General features: G+C 38.5%; 2 protein-coding genes across 2 annotated transcripts in view; both read left to right on the forward strand.

Moving 5' to 3' along the window:
- The first annotated feature begins 531 nt into the window (after window positions 1–531).
- On the forward strand, window positions 532–20321 carry LOC103365975 (collagen alpha-1(II) chain-like). The gene is made up of 18 exons (XM_008293559.1): window positions 532–625; window positions 8122–8235; window positions 10378–10587; window positions 12523–12735; window positions 13935–14153; window positions 15667–15891; window positions 16119–16135; window positions 16222–16254; window positions 16355–16387; window positions 16590–16643; window positions 18063–18155; window positions 19220–19294; window positions 19511–19564; window positions 19640–19693; window positions 19777–19830; window positions 19918–19971; window positions 20056–20109; window positions 20223–20321. The coding sequence occupies exons 1-18, from the start codon at window positions 532–534 to the stop codon at window positions 20319–20321; spliced, it is 1749 nt and encodes a 582-aa protein (XP_008291781.1).
- Window positions 20322–20352: 31 nt separating this feature from the next.
- Window positions 20353–21254, forward strand: part of col5a2b (collagen, type V, alpha 2b) — a 14773-nt gene continuing 13871 nt past the window's right edge. Inside the window, exons 1-2 of the mRNA XM_008293560.1 lie at window positions 20353–20394; window positions 20479–20523. Coding sequence (XP_008291782.1) covers window positions 20353–20394; window positions 20479–20523 — 87 coding nt within the window. The remainder of the gene's footprint in view (window positions 20395–20478; window positions 20524–21254) is intronic.

Consider the following 21254-nt stretch of genomic DNA (forward strand, 5'->3'; position numbering starts at 1 on the left):
AAAGAGAAGCACAAACAAAAATAAGGGGTTTCTCTCATGCTGATATTATTCTAGAAGCTAAAGAAGTGAAGGTGAAAGGTCATGCAGCAAACTGAGACACTCCAACAACGTGTCCTGCACGTGCAAAAGGAACAAAATCCCTGAAAAAAAAAAAATCCTCAAATGCAGCTTTCAAAAGTCAGCAGCATGATCCAGCCCATCTTCTTTCATCAGGACAAATTTCATGCAGCCTTTAATTAGCTGCATGTTTCAAGGCGACTGCAGGAGCCCGAGGAGGAGGCTGGCCTTGAAATAAAACAAGAAGAAAATGATGAGAGAGCAGACGAGAAGGAGGGAGAGTCAGAGGGAGGCGCTGGGGGCTGAACGGGGAGCTTGTTTCAGTTTGCAGTAATCGCTCATCCAGGAGCCTGTTGCACTCAGGGATATTGGGATTTTTCAGTCTGGATGCTGTAGCTCGGGGGTCGGCCTCTCTCTGACTTCCTCGTCAGTTTTCGGTTTTGTGTGAGGACGCTGCATGTCTGGCATCCAGACATGGGCCCCTCGTTGCGCTCTAGGATTACCGTCTGCCTGGTCCTCACCTTGGCTCAGGTGATCGCTGTGACCTGCCAAGAAGATGCCAAGAACGGTGAGTGACAGCCGCCCAGATATGACTTCTGTGTCCTGATTGGCTTTCTGTCTGTTATCTGATATGTTTTGGTCATAATGGATGATTCCTCTGAAAGAAACATCTGTCCTTGCTAATACATACGTTTTAAATCTGTTAAATGCTGAATTTACCATTTCTTCCCATGTTTATTTTATGTTTTATGTTGCGTAATTAAAGCCTGTGTGAACACCTCCATCTGTGTTTTAAGAAAACTGACATGTTCCTTTTATTTTAACACAGTTCTGCTGTTTTCTCCATTACATCCCGGGTTTGTTCTTTTTCAACATTTAGGATCCTATAAAGTTAATCTGGGCTCTTCTGTCTCAGACCACACTGGCCTTGTGGTTTAGGAATGGAAGGTTAAAATCACACCCACTAAACCAGAAAGGCTTATTAAGCCTTAATGAAACACCATTTTCCTGTTCTGGTAAAACCCACTGAGTGATGATTAAGGTGTGTGTTCTTGCAAAACATCTGGGTGAAACTTTTCAGGAATTAATTCTTAAAGGCGACAACAAGCTTTGACTCAGATGTCTGAGGCTGAAGTGGCACAAAATCTCTCACAGACGGGGCAGATGTAGCTGTTCCTGTTCCTTTTTCTAAAATAAAATGTCCCAGTGGATGTGATCCTCGGTCAAAAATACTTTCCCCCCTGCAGGTCGCAGCACACACTAACGAGTGCACAGGGCCGGCCGGGCTATTTCAGTGCGAGGTCGAGGCTGATGAAGGGGTTCAGAGTGCCACGGCTATAATGATGTGGCCTTGTGGATGGGATGGACAAAAGCAGGCCACTAATTTTGGTCAGACCTCGGGCCAGAGGCAGACAAGACACACCCAGAGTGAGACGATGCTGGATATGAAATATGCTTCTCTCGCTTTTATCCAGCTTCACCTCCACCAAAGCATTCATGCTGCAAAGAAAAACTCCCAGACATGTTTGCCAGCTGTTTCTGGGCCTGAATCTGTCTTATTTAAGTGCAATAAAGCACATTTAAATGAATTGAATCCAGCTGTGGCCTGACAGGTGTGTCATGGAAGCTGAGAACTGTTGAACTGGTTTAATTTTAACAATAAATATGTGAATAATCAGTCAGAATACAAAATGATAGTAATACAAGCAAGACAAGAAGACAAAACCTTTATTTTTATGCTTTGAGCTGCATTCAGATTAAAGGTTTACATGGTTTAGGACCTTAAAAGTTTTCTGAAGGCTGCTAAGAGGATTTATTTCTTACATATATTTAAAATATATATATATTTCTGTTCAGTGTTGGTTAGTGAGTCTTTGTGTTGCAGATATTTTTTAGATTCATTCGCTTTAAACGCTACCAAGCTGAAAAGCTAAACAACTGCTGGCATTAAATGTAGCATACAGACAAAAGAGTGCTATTAATCTTTATATCTAACTCTCAACAAGAAAGCTAAAAAGCTAACTTCACTTCCTGGAGATTTGTCATCTGCTTAGTTCACAGTATGTCGTCACTTCCTCCAGCCTGTATGCTAAGCTAACAGGCTGCTAGCCGTAGCTTTATATGTAGCGACTATAATGTTCTCATTTAACTTTTGAAAAGAGGGCTAACAAGCTAACGGTACATCCTTGAGTCTAACCAAGAAACCTGCTTAGCTCACAGTAAGTCACCACTTTGCATTCTTTTCAGTTTTCTGTGTGCTAAGCTAAGCTAACGGTCTGCTGTTAGTAATCTCATATCTAGCGTCAAAGTGGTGTCAAGATTTTCTTTGAACTCTAAAGTTAGAGAATATGCATAATTCCAAACTCTTTGAATGTAAAAACATTGTTCTTTAACAGCTAAGCTAAGGGGTTTACGTAACTTCTTCAAGTCTAGTATGCTAGCCGGCTAAGTTCATATGTTTATATGCAGCATACAACAAAACGACTGCGTCAAATCTTTTTGTTTAATGCTCAACATGAAAGCTAACACGCTAACGTCACTTCCTGGAGTTTTGTCATCTACTAAGTTTACAGTGAGTCATAATATCCTTTACAGTCTGTGTGCTAAGCTAACAGACTACTAGCTTTAGCTTCATTTGCAGCAACTATAATGTTTTCATATAACCCTCAAAAAGAAGGCTAACAAGCTAACTTTCTTGAGTCTCGTCAGGTAGCTTGCTTCGCTCACAGTGAGTCAATACTTGCTACGATGCTAAGCTAATCAGCGGCCATCGCTAGCTCAATATGCAACATGAAGGCAAAAGAGTGCTACCAATCCTCCCATCTAACTCTCATCAAGAAAGCTAAAGCTAGCATAACTTCCTTGACTTTTATTTGGTTGTTTGCTTAGCTCACAGTGAGTGATAAGTTCCCGCTGTTTTTAGTTTGCGTGCTAAGCTAAATGAACCAGCTGCTGGATGTAGCTTTATATTTAGCATAAAGACAAAAGACTGCTATCAAACTGCCCATCAAACTCTTGGTAAGACAGCTAACAAGCTAACAAAACTTCTTAAAGTATTGTCCAGTCGTCGTCACTTCTCATAGTTTTCAGCTTTCTGTGTGCTAAGCTAAGCTAGGCTAGCTGTCTGCTGGTAGTAACCCCATATTTAGCTTCAGAGTGGTGTCAAGATATTTATTTAGAATATGTGTGATTCCAAACTCTTTGAATATAAAAACGTTGGTTCAGTAAACGGCAGCTCTCTGTACTTATGACCCCCCAGTCAGTTTAGTTTGTTTGGAATTTCTCAAAGAAATGATCCAGAAATTCACCAGAAAAAAAGGCAAAGATTACAGCGAAATCTGAAAATAAGTGTAGCTGTACAACAGAAACAGTTTTCAGCCTCTAGTTTGGGAAGGAAATGATATGGTTTCATTAAATCAGTACAGCTTAAGTGTAATTTTAAGCTGACTTCAGACACTTGTGATGGAATGCGAGTTGTTGTTATGAAGGAACGCTGTGATTTATGATCCTGGCTGTCGGCCTGTTGGCATGTCGTGTGTGAATGTGTGCGTTTGTTTGCAAAATGAATAGAGAGGAAGCCGAGGCTACCGACATGAGCTGGCTCACGTTTATTTGTGTCTCTCCACACATTTTTTCAAAAATATGATGCGTTTATACTCAGCAATGGACTTCACGCTCTATTATTTCAGAAGTTACCACAATTGTCCAGTGGAAGTCATGGCTTTGGTGCCATCTTTTTGGTCTCTTGTAACGTTGCAGGTGACTTTTTCCTCTTTGATTCGTATTTATGGGAGCAAATATCCCATAATTGATGAGGAAAAGCACAACTCTGGTGACAAACATGATGTTTTTATACTCAGAAATATATTTAATAAGCTATTATTGCTGAAATTACTGCAATGCTGCCATTTTGCGACTGACTTGTCCGCTTTGATTTTTTTCATTTGAAGTACTTTAGAGCCAAAATGTCAAGATACTCACAAGGAAAAACACAAATATGATGTTTAATGCACTGCAATGCATTTATTGCTCTATTGTTGCAGAAATTACAGCTATGCACGTCTATTTTAAATGAAAGTTACAGGTTTAGTGGCGTCTTTTTGGTCCAACTAAACGTTGCCAGTGATCTTTTTTTCCTATTTGATTGTTTCATTTGAAGGATTTTAGAGCCTTAAGGGGAGGAAATATGTAGTCATTTGCAAGAAAAAGCAAAAATCTTGTGACAAATATGATGTTTTTATACTCAACAATGGATTTAATTGGTTATTACTTAAGAAATGTCCACAATGCATGCAGATTTTAATTAAAATATCAAGTAATTCACAAGGAAAAGCCAAAACTTTGCTGGAATTTTAGGCTTTCTTGTCAAAAAAACTAAGAAAAATAACCACATTGTGCTTTATTTGTTGGAACAAACATGAGTGAATAAAGGAGTTGATGAACATTTTCTTCTTTTAATCCCCTTGAATCATTCTGACAGGATTCAACCTGCACATTATCCAGGCTCAGTTTACGTGGGAATGTTCAAAAAATAAACCCATGTTCAGGCGAAATGGGCGGAAAACCCACAGCTGGCGATAATAAATGTGCTCATTCTGTATAATCACATACAAATCTAAAAATATAGACGTCTGCAGGGTTCGACTTTACTGAAATTCCTGCAAAGCTTCAGCTTCGAAAATCAAATTCCACTTCCAGGAGGGCACGAATCAGCTGATGTGAGCTCTGAGTTTTACTTTCTGAGCTGCTCCTCGGCAGGTTTCATGGCAGGAGGTTTCTCCGGGTGTGGCACCATCACTGCTCTTCCCAAATAAAGCCCCGACCGCAAGTTCTAGCCGAGCCCAACGTATAATACAGCCGCTGTGGTTTCCCCTGAAATAACTGCTGCTTTTGAAAGCCGTCCTCTCTGGCGGGGAGAGGCTCCACCACATAATTAGTGCTTTGGGACGTCACTAAACTGCCTGCATTAAAACGCTCACAAAGCCCGGAGCAGGTGGCCGTATTTGGGTTTTTTTAATCCTTCTTTTGAGTCGTGCGCTGTTTCCTGGTAATTTTGGGATGAATCTGTGGAGGGTGTAAAGCCAGCTGCCAAACACTGTCCTCTTACACTGCAAGGGAAGTTTCTGGGGTCACAAATTTAAACATTTTCCAACTATTTTCTCTCTTTATGGTTGAAAAATATCACTGTAGCTCGTATTTAGTAGTTTTACTCTTGAAAAAAAATACTTTCCTCCCAAAATCCTGCAGCACAATCAGTCAGATCTACATTTTTTTTCACTGTAGGCTCATTTTCTCTCCTGATTTAGTGACATGTTGATGGATTTTGAGCGCTATAGGCCTCGTCTTGTTTTAAAGACGACGCCGTTGCAGAGATGATTGCATACCTGCATGCAGCGTTTATAGACGCAGCCAGGAGCTGTCGACTTCGACCGCAGTCTAGTCGCTGAAGGTTTTATCTGCAATTTACCTGAAAGTGTCTGTCAGGGAGGAGAGGGCTTATTACACTTAATGCACCTCTTTTTAAACCACATATCATCTCCTATATGTTTAGCACTTGCAGCCACTGAACCTCCACAAATATGCAAATGTAGTTTTGTGGGTGCAGGGGAGGAATGTGAGCCTCTGATGGAGCCAAGAAGTGGAGCTTTATGGTCATATTTTGTGTTATTGCTTGTGTTTGGTGCGTATTTTAAAGCAAATTAGCTTCAACTGTGATGAAGCCCCTAAAATAAAAAAGAAATGTTACATTTTGTGATTTGAGGATTTAAAAAATGGTAAAAACTGAAGCAGCAGCAGAGGGAAAGATGCTCATTTTTAGCATCAAGCTTGAAAACTAGTGCAAACTACAGTTCCCATAATGCACCTTGATAAATGCCCTATTTTTTTTAATTCCACAGTTTAACTTTATAGCTCCTAATTCCAATGTGTAGAATGTGTGGAATTCCCCTTTAAACTGACTGGCTGGCTCCTACATGATTATGAGGCTTCTATTACACACTGGAGTTTATTACGTTTCAGCGTAATTTATGATTTTTTAAAAATTCCACGTCTCTCTTTTCATGCCAGTAATCAGCAGTGGAATGTAACTAAGTACATTTACTCGCATACTACCCCTAAATATAGACCTGAGTTGGCTGTACTTCATGTCTAATGCTGCTTTGTACTGTATTATATTATAATATATTTAAGCTTTTGATGCTTTAAGTACGTTTTGCTAATATTGCTTAATTACTTTTGTTTTAGAACAGTTTAACTGAACAAATAACGATTTTTTCCCCCAGTTTTCAAGTTCCAGCTTCACAAATGTGACAATTTCCTGCTTTTCTTTGTCGTATATGACAGTAAATTAAATATTTTGGGGGTTTTGCTGAATTTTATGAGTTAAAGGATTAAAGTAAAACCACAGGTTTGGTCCCTCCTGCAGATCTATTGTTAACAAACTTAGTTCTGTTTCCAGTTTTCCTCTAATCACAGTTTCCTGCTCAGATGCTGGATTAGATGTTTATTGGAATTAGAAGTTTTCACTGTTTGCTGGAGCTGAAAACAACTTCTAGACACGAGGAATGTGGAATGATTGCACGCTGCTTTTTGCAAAAAGGTTTAATCTTTAACTATGTTTCAAAAGCTTGTTATATGATCGAATGTGCATCTTTAGAAAGCGTCTGATGGTGGAGTGGAAGGAGGAAGTAGCCTGAAGTGGAAATACTGCAGGAAAGTAGCTGAGAGCTGAACTTCAGAGCAGGACCGGCAGGAGGAGGGCAGCGTTTAAAAGTTATAAAAACTGTGACAACAGCAGCAAATATCTGAGAAATAAATATATTTTATCATTCAAATAGGAACAAATAACCACATGTAAAAATACACAATGATAATAACTATTATTATTTAGTTTTCACCTATTTTTGTGTTTCACAGTCGACATGTTTAAGAATTTTTTTTGTCTGTGATTTGACTAAAAATCTGTAATTTAACCAAATCAATTTAAAGAAAAAAAAACTATAAAGAAGTTATTTACCGTTCTTCAGTCCTTCAGATCTATAATGTTCTTTTTAAATAACAAAAAATATTTTTAAAGTAATATTTTTACTAATTTGAAATAGTTTTAAAAGAAGCTATGTTGTAGTTTTACGATCAAACATTGTAAAAAAAAATGTATTAAATTAAAAAAAAAGCAAAAATACAGATTAGTGATGTGGACATAATTGACACTTTTGGCCTTTTTTAAAAAAAACATAAAAAAGTAAATTCATGTTTTTTTCTTATGATTTTATGAGATATTATCTGTAAAATTCAGTAAAAATGACAGATTATGGATATTTATCATTTCTAAAAAATGTTACTGTAACGTTAAGAGCAACCTACAAGTTCCCTTAATAATTAAAAGAAAAAAAATCTAATGTTCAAAGAATGTTTAAAGGATGTTTATCATTTCTAATAATGTTCCCTTAATGTTAAAAGTCAGACCTAATGTTTTAACTGGAACATTCAGAGAACGTTGTCAGATGATGTCACATGACAACATATATATATTATATGGTTTAATGAAACGTTCCTTTAGTGTGACATACTAACATAAGTAGAACATTCTGGGTGGTTTGGGGGACGCAGTGACACAATGTTATGGACGTTCTCAACACAACACTCAGGAAACGTTTAAAGAGAAACATCTGGGAATTTAAAAAAACACTGAAAACACTACAAGAACCTTCTCAGAACGTGTTTAGAACAGTGAAACTGCAGGTTTATGTGAACCACAGAGAGCACTGGGTTGGTTCCGTCCTTCTGGGGAACCTCTTCACACCTGAAGGCAGCTGGTGCAACCTGCTGGACAAACATGGAACCTCCAGTCCTGCTCTTGACATGAGTGTTGCAGCTTCATGATCATCTTCTCCTGTGCTCACACGCTGCTTCATGACATCAGGGGTGTAAGTGTCGGTGTCCAGATGTTCACCGCTGCTCTGCTTGACTCAGGCAGCTGTGCAGAAAACGGGACGGTCTACTCCAACAATGAGATGTGGAGGCCGGCGGCGTGTCGAGTGTGTTTGTGTGACTCTGGCTCTGTAGTTTGTGAGGACGAGGTTTGTGAGGAGCTCGGTGGCTGTTTGGAGGCCGCGACTCCGGAGGGCGAGTGTTGCCCCGTTTGCTCCACGGCGGCACCCAGGAATCGAACCGACGCAGGTAAACGGACCGAACTGCTGCTTCACTCTGAGGGAATTACAGAACCTTCAGCTCCCTTCCAGGTCGTCACTGTCGGGGTTTCAGCTCCCAGAACATGTGCATCTTACTGCTGAGGGCACATCTTGGATCAGAGGTTTCATGTCCAAGCAATAAAAGACCTCAAAAGGAATTAATTTTGATGTAATATACAGAATTATTGTCTCCAAAAAGTTTTTTTTTTTTTTTTATCATAGGCTGTCATAACGTTCAGCCCCAACAATTCAGACTGTGTTCATTTAAATGATCATATTTAAAGGAATTATTTCTGTATGCAGCTAAAATGTGACATAATAAATGATTAGAGTTTTTTTTTCACCCCTGTTGGTTTCCCATCATGCTTTAGACAGAAAGAGGATGAAACAGGTGTATTAAAAAATAGATATAACAAAAAAAAAAAAACAACATAAAATGCAAATAAAATAAAAATAATCAAACCATATTAATGACATAAAAAAAATCTAAAAATGTTTAGAGAACAATCAAAATATTAACTGAAAGTACAAAATAAAAAAGAAGTCAAAAAAATCTATATAAATGATATAATTCACAGAATAAATTGCAATCAAACAAAAATGTTGCTTGACTCATAAAATCTAAATAAAATCAAATATTTATAATAAATACAATAATATGAACACAGCAGTAAAGGATAATTATTTGACCAGAGTAAATACTGGGGAAAAAAATATATAGAAGCAGTTAAAGACTTCAGTTTAAAAAAATAATAATAAAGTGAGGTTTTTATTACACAAAATGAAAATGAAAAAGAAAAAGAAAATAATAAAATAGATGGAATTAAATATATAAAATACATAGAATAAAATAATAATATATCAGTTGAATAGAACAAACATGTATTTAATAGTGGCAAGCAAAAACATAAAAGAATAAAATAAAATACAAGCAGTAAAAAATAAAATAAAACAAATAAATAAAACTGTAAAGTAAAAAAAATGAAACTGTAATATTAGTTTTAAAAATTAAACTAAATTAAAAATTAATCGAAGCAACACTAAAGTAAATAAAATATATTAAAGCATGTATAAATATAATACAGTAAAATATTATCATTGTGTTATAATAGACACAATGGAGTTAAAATAAAAGTATTTAATGCAATATTACAGAAGTAAATATGAGTAAATAGAGAGAATTATAAAATAATAAAAGAGAGTTTGAACTATAAAGGACACAAGTCAAAAACAGAATAAATTCACTACAGGAAAAGAATAAAATAATTCATTCATAAGATTATAGGACAGTTACATATAGAATAAAGTCAGAATAAACGTGTGTTTGTCTTTGACTGAATATATATAAAAACATGTATATATGGAGCAACTTGTCAGAAACAGGACAACGATTTAGACCAGAGGTCTCCAATCCTGGTCCTGGAGTGCCACAGTCCTGCATGTTTTAGATGTTTCCTTCTTCCAACACACCTGATTTAACTGATCAGGATCATTATCAGGCTTCTGCAGAGCTTGATGATGAGCTGATCATGTGAATCAGTGTGATGGAAGAAGGGAAACATCTAAAACATGCAGGATTGTGGCCCTCCAGGATCAGGATTGGACACCCCTGGCTTAGAAGGTTCTAACATAGAATCTAGTTCAGTCAGTCTGCAGGTGTTTGTCCTTATGCTGGCTGATTAGTCCCCTGAGGACCAGAACAGGTGGAGTCTGGTCTCACCATCTTACTGCAGGTGTGACTGGTTTGGACCGACTTCTTCTGATCAGGTGAAGTTTAAACGTGTATTTTAGTCTAATTCTCAGCTTTCAACCTGAAACTGAGACTTTATTTCTGCTCTCAGACTTCATGTGGATAAAAACAGGAAGTGCAGGTTAACTTCTGACTTCCCAGGAAAACATCAGTGTCACTTTTAATGTTTGAGGTTTAAGGTTTTTACAGATTTCTGAGCCATGTATCCACGAAAATCAGCGTTTAGTCTCATGGTTATCAAGCGTAGCAGCAACCAGTACTTGTGGTTTTATCCAAGAACAGATTTACGCTGTGCACACATGAGTGAAACCCCCACAGTGATGCACTCTGGAAGGGAATCGCCCACGTCACTCATGTGGTTGCTGTTGTGTCTCATGAAAGATGGCTGCACAGAAAACGGCACCACCTACTCCAACAATCAGATCTGGAGCCCCGAGCCTTGTCGGGTCTGTATTTGTGAGTCGGGGACGGTGTTTTGTGAGGAGGTGGTCTGTGAAGAGCCGAGGGGCTGCGAGACAAGCGAGGCCCCAGAGGGCGAGTGTTGCCCCCAGTGCTCAGCACCACTCAGCCCTAACGTGGACAATAACACCGGTAATAAATGTTCTGAACACTGGGCTGTCTGTTCCATAAATACCACTCTGGGTCTGTTTATGTTGAGCTAATGTTGCTTTAATACAACCACTAGCATAGCTCATAAAGTGCAAAATGACAAAAAACAGTTTCCAACCTCCAAAATATCCTCGTCTCACTTTTGAATTTCCATTTTTTTCCACTAATTGCATCTTTTATTAAGTTGTGGCATCATCGTAACAAAGGTGATTTGCTTCAGTTGAATTTACTTAATGCTAGCAGGTAATGCTTCAAGTTAGCTTCAGGTTTTGTAAAACGAGACGAAGAGTTAATCATGAAACTCTTGGGAGGTCTTGGGAATGTAATGCTAAGTAGATTTATTGTTTGATGTATTCATGTTAGCATAATATACTTATAAATATTAGGTAGTCAGTGGGGACTTGGGAATCTAATGCTAGCATAGCATGCTAAAAGCTATGAAGCAATCTGTGATATTTTGTGAATTTAATGCTAAGTAGGCTTATTGTTTACAATATTCATGTTAGCATATCACGCTAAAAAAGAAATTTTAGTTCGGGGAGTCTTGCTAAGTAGGTATGTTGTTTTCACTGTTCTCGTTAGCATAGCATGCTAAAAGCTATGAAGCAATCTGTGATATTTTGTCAATTTAATGCAAAGTAGGTTTATTGTTTACAATATTCATGCTAGCATATCACGCTAAAAAAGAAATTTTAGTTAGTGGAGTCTTGCTAAGTAGGTATGTTGTTTTCAATATTCTCATTAGCATAGCATGCTAAAAGCTATGAAGCAATCTGTGATATTTTGTGAATCTAATGCTAAGTAGGTTTATTGTTTACAATATTCATGTTAGCATATCACGCTAAAAAAAACTTTTAGTTAGTGGAGTCTTGCTAAGTAGGTATGTTGTTTTCAATGTTCTCGTTAGCATAGCATGCTAAAAGCTATGAAGCAATCTGTGATATTTTGTGAATTTAGTGCTAAGTAGGTTTATTGTTTACAATATGCATGCTACCATATCACGCTAAAAAAAAGTTTTAGTAAGTGGAGTCCTGCTAAGTAGGTATATTGTTAGCATAGCATGCTAAAAATGGACTGTTGGGAATCTAATGCTAAGTAGATATATTGTTTCATATGGTTGTGTTAGCATAACGTGCTACAAAATATCAGATTGTCAATGGAGTCTTGGGAGGACTAGATTTTGGGTTGAAAGAGGTTCAAAAAAAGATCATTTAAACAATTTTTATGTCACAAAAAAAGGCCCTGCTGACGATTAGTCCGTATAATGTTTGCCGTCTTTTTCATCATCTGAATTTAGCATGTTGTGCTAATTTGCACCAAATGCAATGTACAGCTGAGGCTTTTGGGAACAACATTAGCTTAGCATAAATGATAAACACATTTATATTTTGATGTGAGGAAAAGCTCAGCCTAAGGGAAAAGGCTATCCTGCCATTAAGAAAATAAACATTATCACAGTTAGTTTTTATAGATACGTCGCCCTCCAGTGGTTGTAGTGAAGCGGTGACGTTTACAGCCACAAAGTTCATATGTGGAGGGGGAGGAGGAGGTCGGGGTGGATGAGTGGGTCAACAAAACACAGTGCATTTCCCATTTCACACCATTTTTTCCATAAATTCTATTATCTTTGTAACCATAACCAAGGCACCAATCTTGACCTAAACCTCAACAAAAAGTGGTGAAAAATATCTCTGCTATATTACGCTCTTAAATGTTGTATTCAGGAAGTAGTGACAAACTTCCTGTAGAGGGCCTGAACATGACTATTTGTACCAAACTTCATGCTGAGATAGTTTTTGGGATGTACACTTGCACATTCGCTGTAATCGTAGCTTATTTGAGAGGCCGTTTTCTGCAGAACCCATGAACTCCACATTTCCTGGATACTGACGTCCGTTGCTGTTCTCCCCCATAAAGATTCCTGCACAGAGGCCGGCACAGTCCACTCCAACAATGACATATGGAGGCCCGAGCCGTGTCGAGTCTGTATTTGTGAAATGGGGACGGTGTTTTGTGAGGACGTGGTTTGTGAGGATGTAGGTGACTGCGCTGCCACAGAGATCCCGGAGGGCGAATGCTGCCCCGTGTGTTCGGCTGCAGAACTGCGGCCTGGCGCTGATACCGAAGCTGGTAAACCGCCACGTATAACCTGCACATTTGTCCTCCTGAAGCCCTCCTCTTCAGGCTGTCGGACACGGCTGTGAAATATTGTGTTTTGAATCTGTGTCGTCGTCAGAGTTTCCCTTTGAGTGTGTTTTCAGTTTGCAGAAGGAATACATTTACTCTTTGCCAGATAAGCTCACTTCTCAACCAGCATGTGTTTGACAGCAGCAAAGCGTCTGGTAGCAGCAGCAGCGATGGAGCTACAACCGCTTTTACTGCCACATGAAAACAAGTTGAGCAAGTAGCTTATTTACCAAATAACGTGTATTCCTGTGGGAAATCACCGTTTGTCATGTTGGTAGAACTCCTTCATGTGCATTGTGATGACGATGATTTCTTCTTAACTACTTTTGTCCAGTGTTTGATGTTGTTTTCAGCATAAACAGACGTTCAATGTTGCACCAGAAGAATGATTTCTGGCATGGTCATTTGAATCGAGCATGTTGGAGTGAGACGTTTGTGTTTAAAGGACCAGTACACTGTAAAAAAAAAAAAAGTTAAAAAATGTTTTCTTTACAAGAATAGTTTTTTTTCCTTCACAATTTATTTTTTTTTAAATATACAAAGATGTCAGTAAAATTACAAGTAACTGTACTGTTTTAATTATAATAGTATTACATTTTTTCCCCCCACACATGGAAATCTAAACATTATAAAGCCCCTCAAAAAAATCCACCTAAAATAAGACTCAAGAAAACATTTCAATTATTGAACTTTCACAGAAGCTATTTTGGTGCCAAAACTACTGAAATTGTTTTGTTTTTTAAATTTAATTTAAATTTTTTTACAGTGTATGATTGCAGGTTTTAGCTTCATACCAAGAAAACACACATACTTGACAGTTTTTTGCAGCACTTTTGGATGCATTCAGTCGTGTTCTTCCTTCTCTTCCCGGCAGCCAAAGGTCTGGATTCATTGTTTCTGTGACATACGTCCATTTCATACTGTTAGGAAGTGAATGACGACTAACGGCTGCCTGGAAATGCAGGAATGTTGTCTAAATCACAGTAGCTGTGATGTGAAGTATGTGTGTTTTAAGGTGAACGTGCTAAAACCTGCACAGGTCTGGTTCCTCGCTGTCAGGTCCACGTGTCCACTGTTGCATCTCAGGTCCTGTTGTCCAGCCGTCTGTGTTGCTAATTGAATTTTTCTTGTGTTTGGTGAAGACACCTGCACAGAAAATGGAAAAGTCTACGGCAACAACGACATGTGGAGCCCGGAGCCCTGCAAGGTGTGCGTGTGCGACTCGGGCACGCCGGTGTGCGAGGACGTGGTTTGCGAGGACCTCGGCGGGTGCCAGAAGACGGTGACGCCGGAGGGGGAGTGCTGCCCAGTTTGCCTGACTGCAGGTTCAACGCTGACGCCCAGCACGGACCCTGAAACAGGTGAACAGCAGTTAACCTGCACAGCAGATAGCAGGACCCAACCAGGGCTGGACCAGAGTCCTGGACTTGTTGTTCCGACCTTTTGGCCTTCACTGTACGCAGCAGTTTTACCACAATCGGAACCAGAAATACTTCATTAATCCCAGAGGAGAAGCTGCTGCAGTCGCTCCAGTTCAAAGTCTGAGACAAATAAACACGAGTAGAAAAATCTGGTGTTCAAATGGATTTCTTCTTTAGAAAATTTGAAATTAATTAAATTATATGGCTGTTAGGGCCCATTTCTCTGGGATGCAACAGAATTAAAGACAACAGCAGAACAAAAAATAATCAATAAAATCATAATAAAGACACCACAGATATTAGTATAATCAAATACCTATATGAGAGTATTTTGGAGCGCTGTTCAACTTCAATCTGCACAGATGAGAGAAGAATTCAAAGCTTAGGAGGAAGATTTTTACATTTTTTGCCAATATTAAGGTAAAGGGTTCATAAGGTAAACTGAAATGACATAATCAGACAACTGATTTTTTTTTTTTTTCAAGAAAAATATAACTAGTACAATGGACGCTCTTCTTTTGAACTAAATATTTCTGTTTTCAGTTTTGTATTTGAGGACAAGTAAAGTTAATTTATTGACATTTGCAAATGAAATAAAATATGTGAATTAAAACACAATAAATATTAAAAACTACAGCTGGTTTCAACAAAAATATGAGTGAAACTAGTTTTAAATTTAACCAAAACTTAAACAATAAATGATCCTAACACCGCCAAGAACTCTTTAAAACTGCATTTTGTGTGAATTTGTGTCTCTTTATCCTTTAATTAAAAGGTCTGCTGATTATTATTATTTTTGATTAATTCACTAAACTTCTTGATTTCTTTAAACTGAAACGTCCATTTCAGCACAATTTGAAAAAAAAAAAGTGGTACTTTTCTATAATTTTTCCTTTTTGTTTCCCATATTTTTTTCCATATCATTGAAATACATGAAAATATCTGTAAAATTACACGAAATTGTCAAAAGCAATGTAGCAAACATGTAATGCTGAATAACCTTAAAACTGCAGATTTATCATAATTTTTCTCATATTTTCCTTTAATTTAATTGTTAAAACTCTTGAGTTTAATACTGTAAATATATAAATTTAAAACTGGATTGTAAAAAATTACATTTGAAAATGATAAACAACATTACTTGTAGGTTCTGCAGTTTTACACACATTTATTTTTTTAATGATAAATATGTTGTTGAATCAATGTGTACAATACATATAGTCATTAGTGATCAATTAAATAATTAACAATTATAATTAATAATTAGTTCATTCAACTACATTTCAGTTTTCCAAATAAAGGGAGAATCGTTGTTCATTTTGATGTAGTTTTGATCCTTGTGGTTCCCAAATAGTTGCAGAAATGTTCCAGATATTAACTGTGTGTTTGCCAGAAGATTTAAAGCCTCAAATCTCTTCTTCTGTGGTTTGTGATTTCTGCTCCTCTGCTGCAGGTCTGGATGAGAAGAAAGGCGACGGCTGCACGGTGGACGGCGAGCTCTACCACCACAACGACATCTGGAAACCCGAGCCGTGTCGCGTGTGCGTCTGCGACAACGGCGTGGCCATCTGCGACGAGGTTCAGTGCGACACGTTGTCCAACTGCGAGAAGGTGGTGACGCCTGAGGGCGAGTGCTGCCCCGTGTGCGACACCTTCGCCAGCGCCGGCAGGATGATCGGTGAGAAGAATCAGGGATCCACAACTCCAGGCCTCAACATCATCTCTGAAATGTCTTCTATAGACCTTAACGGATGATAATTGATGCATTTATTTCAATTATTGTGCAATTTAAGTTTGTTGTAACACTGATGTTTTGCATATATTCTTTAAAAAAAAGACCAAACTGTATAAATTAAGTTGAAATATGACTGGAATTGACTTTTTTTTTCCTTTTCACCCCTCAAGAAATTATGGGCTTCAAGGTGAGTCATTCATCTTAACCTGGATTCATATTTTTCTAATTGTTAATCTCTAAAAACTACAAAATGCTGATTTGCTTCCATTCCAGGGACAGAAAGGAGAACCTGGTGATATTCCATATGTAAGTCATCTCAGTAGGAAACACAGAAACTCAGCTGTTGTTGTTCTTTATTAGGAAGCTTTTAATATTAATAAAAACAACTATTTTCTGTGTTTTCCAGGTGGTGGGGCATCCTGGACTTCCAGGACCTGCAGTGAGTAATTTTCCTGTTTTTGCTCTTCACTGATAAACAGAATAAAAACACAGATGGCTCAAATAAGTTGTTTTTGACACTAGAGGGCGTCAGAAAATCATCTAATATATCAACAGGAGTACGGATTGTATTAAAAAACTTCACTTTTGTTGGGTTTATGGTTGGAAAACCGTCTGAAAACGTGTTTATTTTTGTGGTTTAGGGTCCTCCAGGAGCTCAGGGAAACACTGGACCAAGAGGCTTCAAAGGCAGAAGAGTAAGTATGAATCAGAACTTAACGAACAGACTCATACGTTTAATTTAAGAAAACAAATCTGAGCTTCACTCTTCAGGCTACAAGCACTTTTCTTCATTTTGTTGTCAACTCATAGAAAACCTGTGTTAATATCAAAGTGCTTCATCAGTTTAATGTATTACTGTTTGATGTGATGCTACATTCGTGTCTCTGCTGTCTTTCCTGTTTATTGTATTAACCTCCAACACGTCTAAACTCACATCAGGGAGAAAATCAGTCATCAAACTTTATTCCAAACGGTTAAACTTCTGTTCGTACAGCCAGAAAAAATCTATTCAATCTTCGTAAATGACAGTATAATGTCTTCACACTGAGCTGTCTTCATCAAACTAGACTTTAATCTGATGCTGTGAAGTATTAATACGACACTAAACACTCACAAATGTTAAGTAAAAATATGTAAGTATTTATAATAAAGTAGCAGGAAAGTCTACACGATGTATGAAATGGAAAAGCACTCGTTGTGGCTGTTTATCATTATAGTCATTATGTCTCTCCATATAATTCTATTATTATTACTTGTGCATGAATATTAGATTTTTGTCGATTTCACTCTGCAGTCAGTTTGTATAAAATAATGATTATTTTCACTGTAAAACAATCTGATGGTTAAAGTCTGATCAGTTAAATATAAACAGTTAGAACATTAAACTTTTATAAGTACTGACATATCTAACAGTTGAGAAGACGTGTAATGTTGATTAAATGTTAAAATAGTTTCAAATACATTATGACTTAATATAAACTGATCAGCAGTATTGATCTGCATGGTTCTAATGAAAATGTTTAGCGAGCAGGAGATGTGTGGAAAGCTGTGTGGTGCTAGCGTTAGTTAGCCTGACAGCTAACGTTAGCCTGACAGCTAACGGTTGGTTTTAGATTTGATGTGAGACTGAATTTTCCAGATTAACAAGGAGTCGAAATCTGATTTTACATGAAACTAACTCGGGTTATCCTTTCAAGACAGCTTTTTTTTTATTATTTAGAATTAGTCTTTATCTAAAATCACATGTTTTTATCAGCTGTCTTCGTTGCTAACGGGTCGTTTAATTTCAGAAATTCTCATATTTTACAAGCTCTTTGTATGTTTACTGTGCAAAGATTTTAAAATATGAAATAGCTAGTGTGCAAAACTGTCAGGTGAATGTGGAAAAGTGAAAGCTGCAGTATTTTCCTCTAAAATGAACACAGCAACACAGTTTTTTTATTTCATGAAGATCCAAAACTGGAAATCTGCAAATAAAAATCAGAAAAAAAATCTCATTTTAACCAATACTCGTATGTAAATGGATTACAAAACACATTTAACACTAAATCAGTCTTTCCTCGATGAACAGTGTGTTTTCTCTCATGAATAATATTTCGATGTTCAATCTGCAGGGATTCCAGGGACCTCCAGGGTTTGACGGAGAGCCTGGTGTTCCAGGAAACCCAGGAGAACCAGGACCGCCTGGATACCCTGCTGCACCGGGGGTGAGTCATCTAGACTTCAAAGCACGTCAATGTCAAGTGATTCACCTCCCGATCACGGCATTATTTCTGAGTAGAGCAGTCGGACACAAGACTTTGAGTCCACCAGTGGTTTACAACCATCCAAACTGCATAAACATGATTATAAAACAAGCAGCAGAACTTTCTGAGTGTTGGACCGATGGGCTGCATCGTGGCTCCACATGGAGAAGAATAAATAAATAAAAATCTTATAGTGAGACTTTACAAAGATGGGAATGGATCCAGGAAGATCAGCGAGCAATCAGTGGAAGCAGCAGGAATCAGGAAGTATAGAGGAGCCATAGGAGCACCAATCAGAGCTGCAGTAGATGTTCTCCTACAATAACTCCACGGACTGACTTTCACAATGTAGCTGTGAGAAGATGGCAGCTGTTTCAGACTTGGCACAGCGGCTCAGTCTTTTTTTGTCAGATGAAGCTCAGACAGAACATGTTTGGTGTGAACCCGACCAGGACCGCCCCAGTGAAGGCAGAGTCCTGACAGTGAAGCACGGAGGAGGGAGTGTGATGGCAAAACATGTCAGGGAAAGAAACCACAAAAACACACACATCTACTACTTAAAATGACCACAATGAGACACAAAGACACCTCAAAAAGACACAAAATCTCCCTAAAACATGCAAAATGACCTCAAAGAGGCGAGAAAGTGACCACGAAAAGATGCTAATGAGTCCTGACAGTGAAGCACAGAGGAGGGAGTGTGATGTTAAGTGTTGTGGAGATAATATTCATAGATGAATGTGTGTGGATGGACCAAAACACTGTCTGACATGATGACACCCAGTCTGCAGAAGCTTGAAGAAGAAGAATATCCCAGCATGAGAACCATCCAAAGCACACAAGAGGTTCTAAAGAAGGTTAAAAATAATCCGACCTGGACAGTTTGTGTCCTGACTTGAATCCAATAAAACATCTGAGAAGTAACGCAAGTGTTGGGAGATGTTGCAGACGGCTGTTGTCACTTCTGTTGATGTCTAGTTTCAGGCCCCTAAACATGTATTCTTGATCAAATCTCTTCCCAAAAGGGACACCTGGTGTCTCAGATGGCGTCGGGTTTCAGTGAGAAGTCGGGTCTTGCTGGGATGGTGACAGGAACCCGGGTGAGAGCTGCACTGGAAACAAACTGTACACGTCACATATGAAGCGTTTTGGACCAGTTGTAACCACAGTCTGCTATTTCAGGGGGAAGCGGGACCACGAGGACTCCCAGGGTCGCCCGGATCAGCTGTAAGTTCTGCCTCAAGACTCGAATCGCAAAGTTTCACAGAGGATTTTATGCACTAGCTGAAAATGTGACCTCTGGCCTTCTTGTTCAGGGCCCACCTGGTGGCCAGGGGATCCCTGGAGAGGCCGGAGACACGGGGCCCATGGTAGGATCATTTCTGCTCCTCGCATTCAACCTGATTCTAAACCTGAGAGAGTGAAATTTAAATGTGTGTGTGCAGGGAGAGCCGGGTCATCGAGGACCAGACGGACCGTCGGGAAAAGCAGGACCTGATGTGAGTCCAACAACCACATCTCCTCGTCTGGTTTTAGGGATTCTAAATCTGTAAGAAATTTAAGAATCATACTTTCTACTCAGGGAGAAGCCGGACCTTCAGGTGCAACAGGAGAAACCGGATTTCCAGGATCAGCGGTAACCCGTCGAGTTCACGGCTACATTAAATGAACTGATTAAATGAGCAGAACACGTGGTGAAGGGTCGCTGTCTGTTCGCTTGCAGGGTGCCAGAGGATTCCCAGGACTCCCAGGTCATCCAGGACTGAAAGGCCACAAAGTACATCCTCGTTTTTAACCCTTAATGTTCATGTTTTCATGTGAGAAAAATCAAAAGCTGATCAGTTTTAAATCTCGCTAACAGGGAACCGCTGGACTGGTTGGGTCAAGAGGTGAATCTGGACCAGCAGGAAACAAGGTGTGAAATAAATACTAATTATGATGTTGTTTGGGCTCTTTAAAGATGTTCTGACAGCAGCTTTTTGTTCATAGAAAACTGCTCATTTCAGTCGTGTGTGTTCTGTCTTGCAGGGAGTTTCTGGTACTCCAGGCGGTATGGGCGCCCCCGGACCCGTGGTGGGTAGAACTCACAGTCGCTGCAGAACCAGGAGTCCGACGCACAAATACTGAACCTGTTGTTTTGTTTCAGGGACCAGTCGGCATGCAGGGAGAACGAGGCAGAATCGGGCCAACCGGTCCTGTGGTACGAATAAACGTACAATTAAAGCAAAAATGCAGAATGATGTTTCAGGTTTGAGACATTTTTGTTGTTGTTTTTCTCTCTCAGGGTAAACGTGGGACACCGGGACACGTTGGCAAACCAGGTCCTCTGGTAAGAAATCTGTTTACATCCACACTGAGATCATGTGAGCAGAGAAACTCGTCAGCAGTTATTGTTGTCATCCCATAAATGTGTTGAGAAAAAAAGTCCACATCCGCCTCAATCTTAACAGATACTAAAAAGAGCTGCACATCCATTTCCTGTTGATCGATGAATCCTCTGAACCCAAACAGCTGCCAGCACATTTAAAAGACGTCATCTTTATTTTAAAAAATTGCCAAAATGACGCCATTTATCAGCAAGAAACCGTAAAACCTGAGAAAATCAGTGCATTTCCACCTTTTACATGTGGTTCAATGTGGAAAATGAACCAAATGTCAGATTATGTTTGTGATGGTTCATTCAGATAAAAAAAACAAACAAATTGTTTGCTCGAACCAGATTTTAAATTCTTTGCTCCTCGATCAGTCACATGATTAAAATTCAGGGTTTATTTGGGTGAACTGAGGCAGTGTTTTGCAGAGAGCAGAGAGGAGACAAGTATGGAAATAAATGAAAAATCTAAGTCATAAAATATCTATAATATGTAGAATTTACTTTTTTTCAGTATTTGTAAAAGCTTTTGTCCCGTTGAAAAACATTTGACATTGATTCCAGATTATTTTTTTCAATTTTTGTACAATAAAAAGTCAAAGAAATTTACCTTTTTATATATAATTTTTCAAATTATTTTTATTTTAGCTGCACAGATGACATCTCAGAGTTCTCTCTAATGCAGGGGT

The sequence above is a fragment of the Stegastes partitus genome, unplaced genomic scaffold, assembly GCF_000690725.1.
Source record: "Stegastes partitus isolate 25-593 unplaced genomic scaffold, Stegastes_partitus-1.0.2 Scaffold894, whole genome shotgun sequence".
Lineage (NCBI taxonomy): Eukaryota > Metazoa > Chordata > Actinopteri > Pomacentridae > Stegastes > Stegastes partitus.

Bases quoted from the DNA above. Each gene is read 5' to 3' on its own strand.
- LOC103365975 (XM_008293559.1), top strand. From the start codon at position 532: ATGGGCCCCTCGTTGCGCTCTAGGATTACCGTCTGCCTGGTCCTCACC. The intron at 626-8,121 runs GTGAGTGACAGC...CTGGCTCTGTAG, and splicing joins CCAAGAAGATGCCAAGAACG to TTTGTGAGGACGAGGTTTGT. The intron at 19,565-19,639 runs GTAGGATCATTT...GTGTGTGTGCAG, and splicing joins CCGGAGACACGGGGCCCATG to GGAGAGCCGGGTCATCGAGG.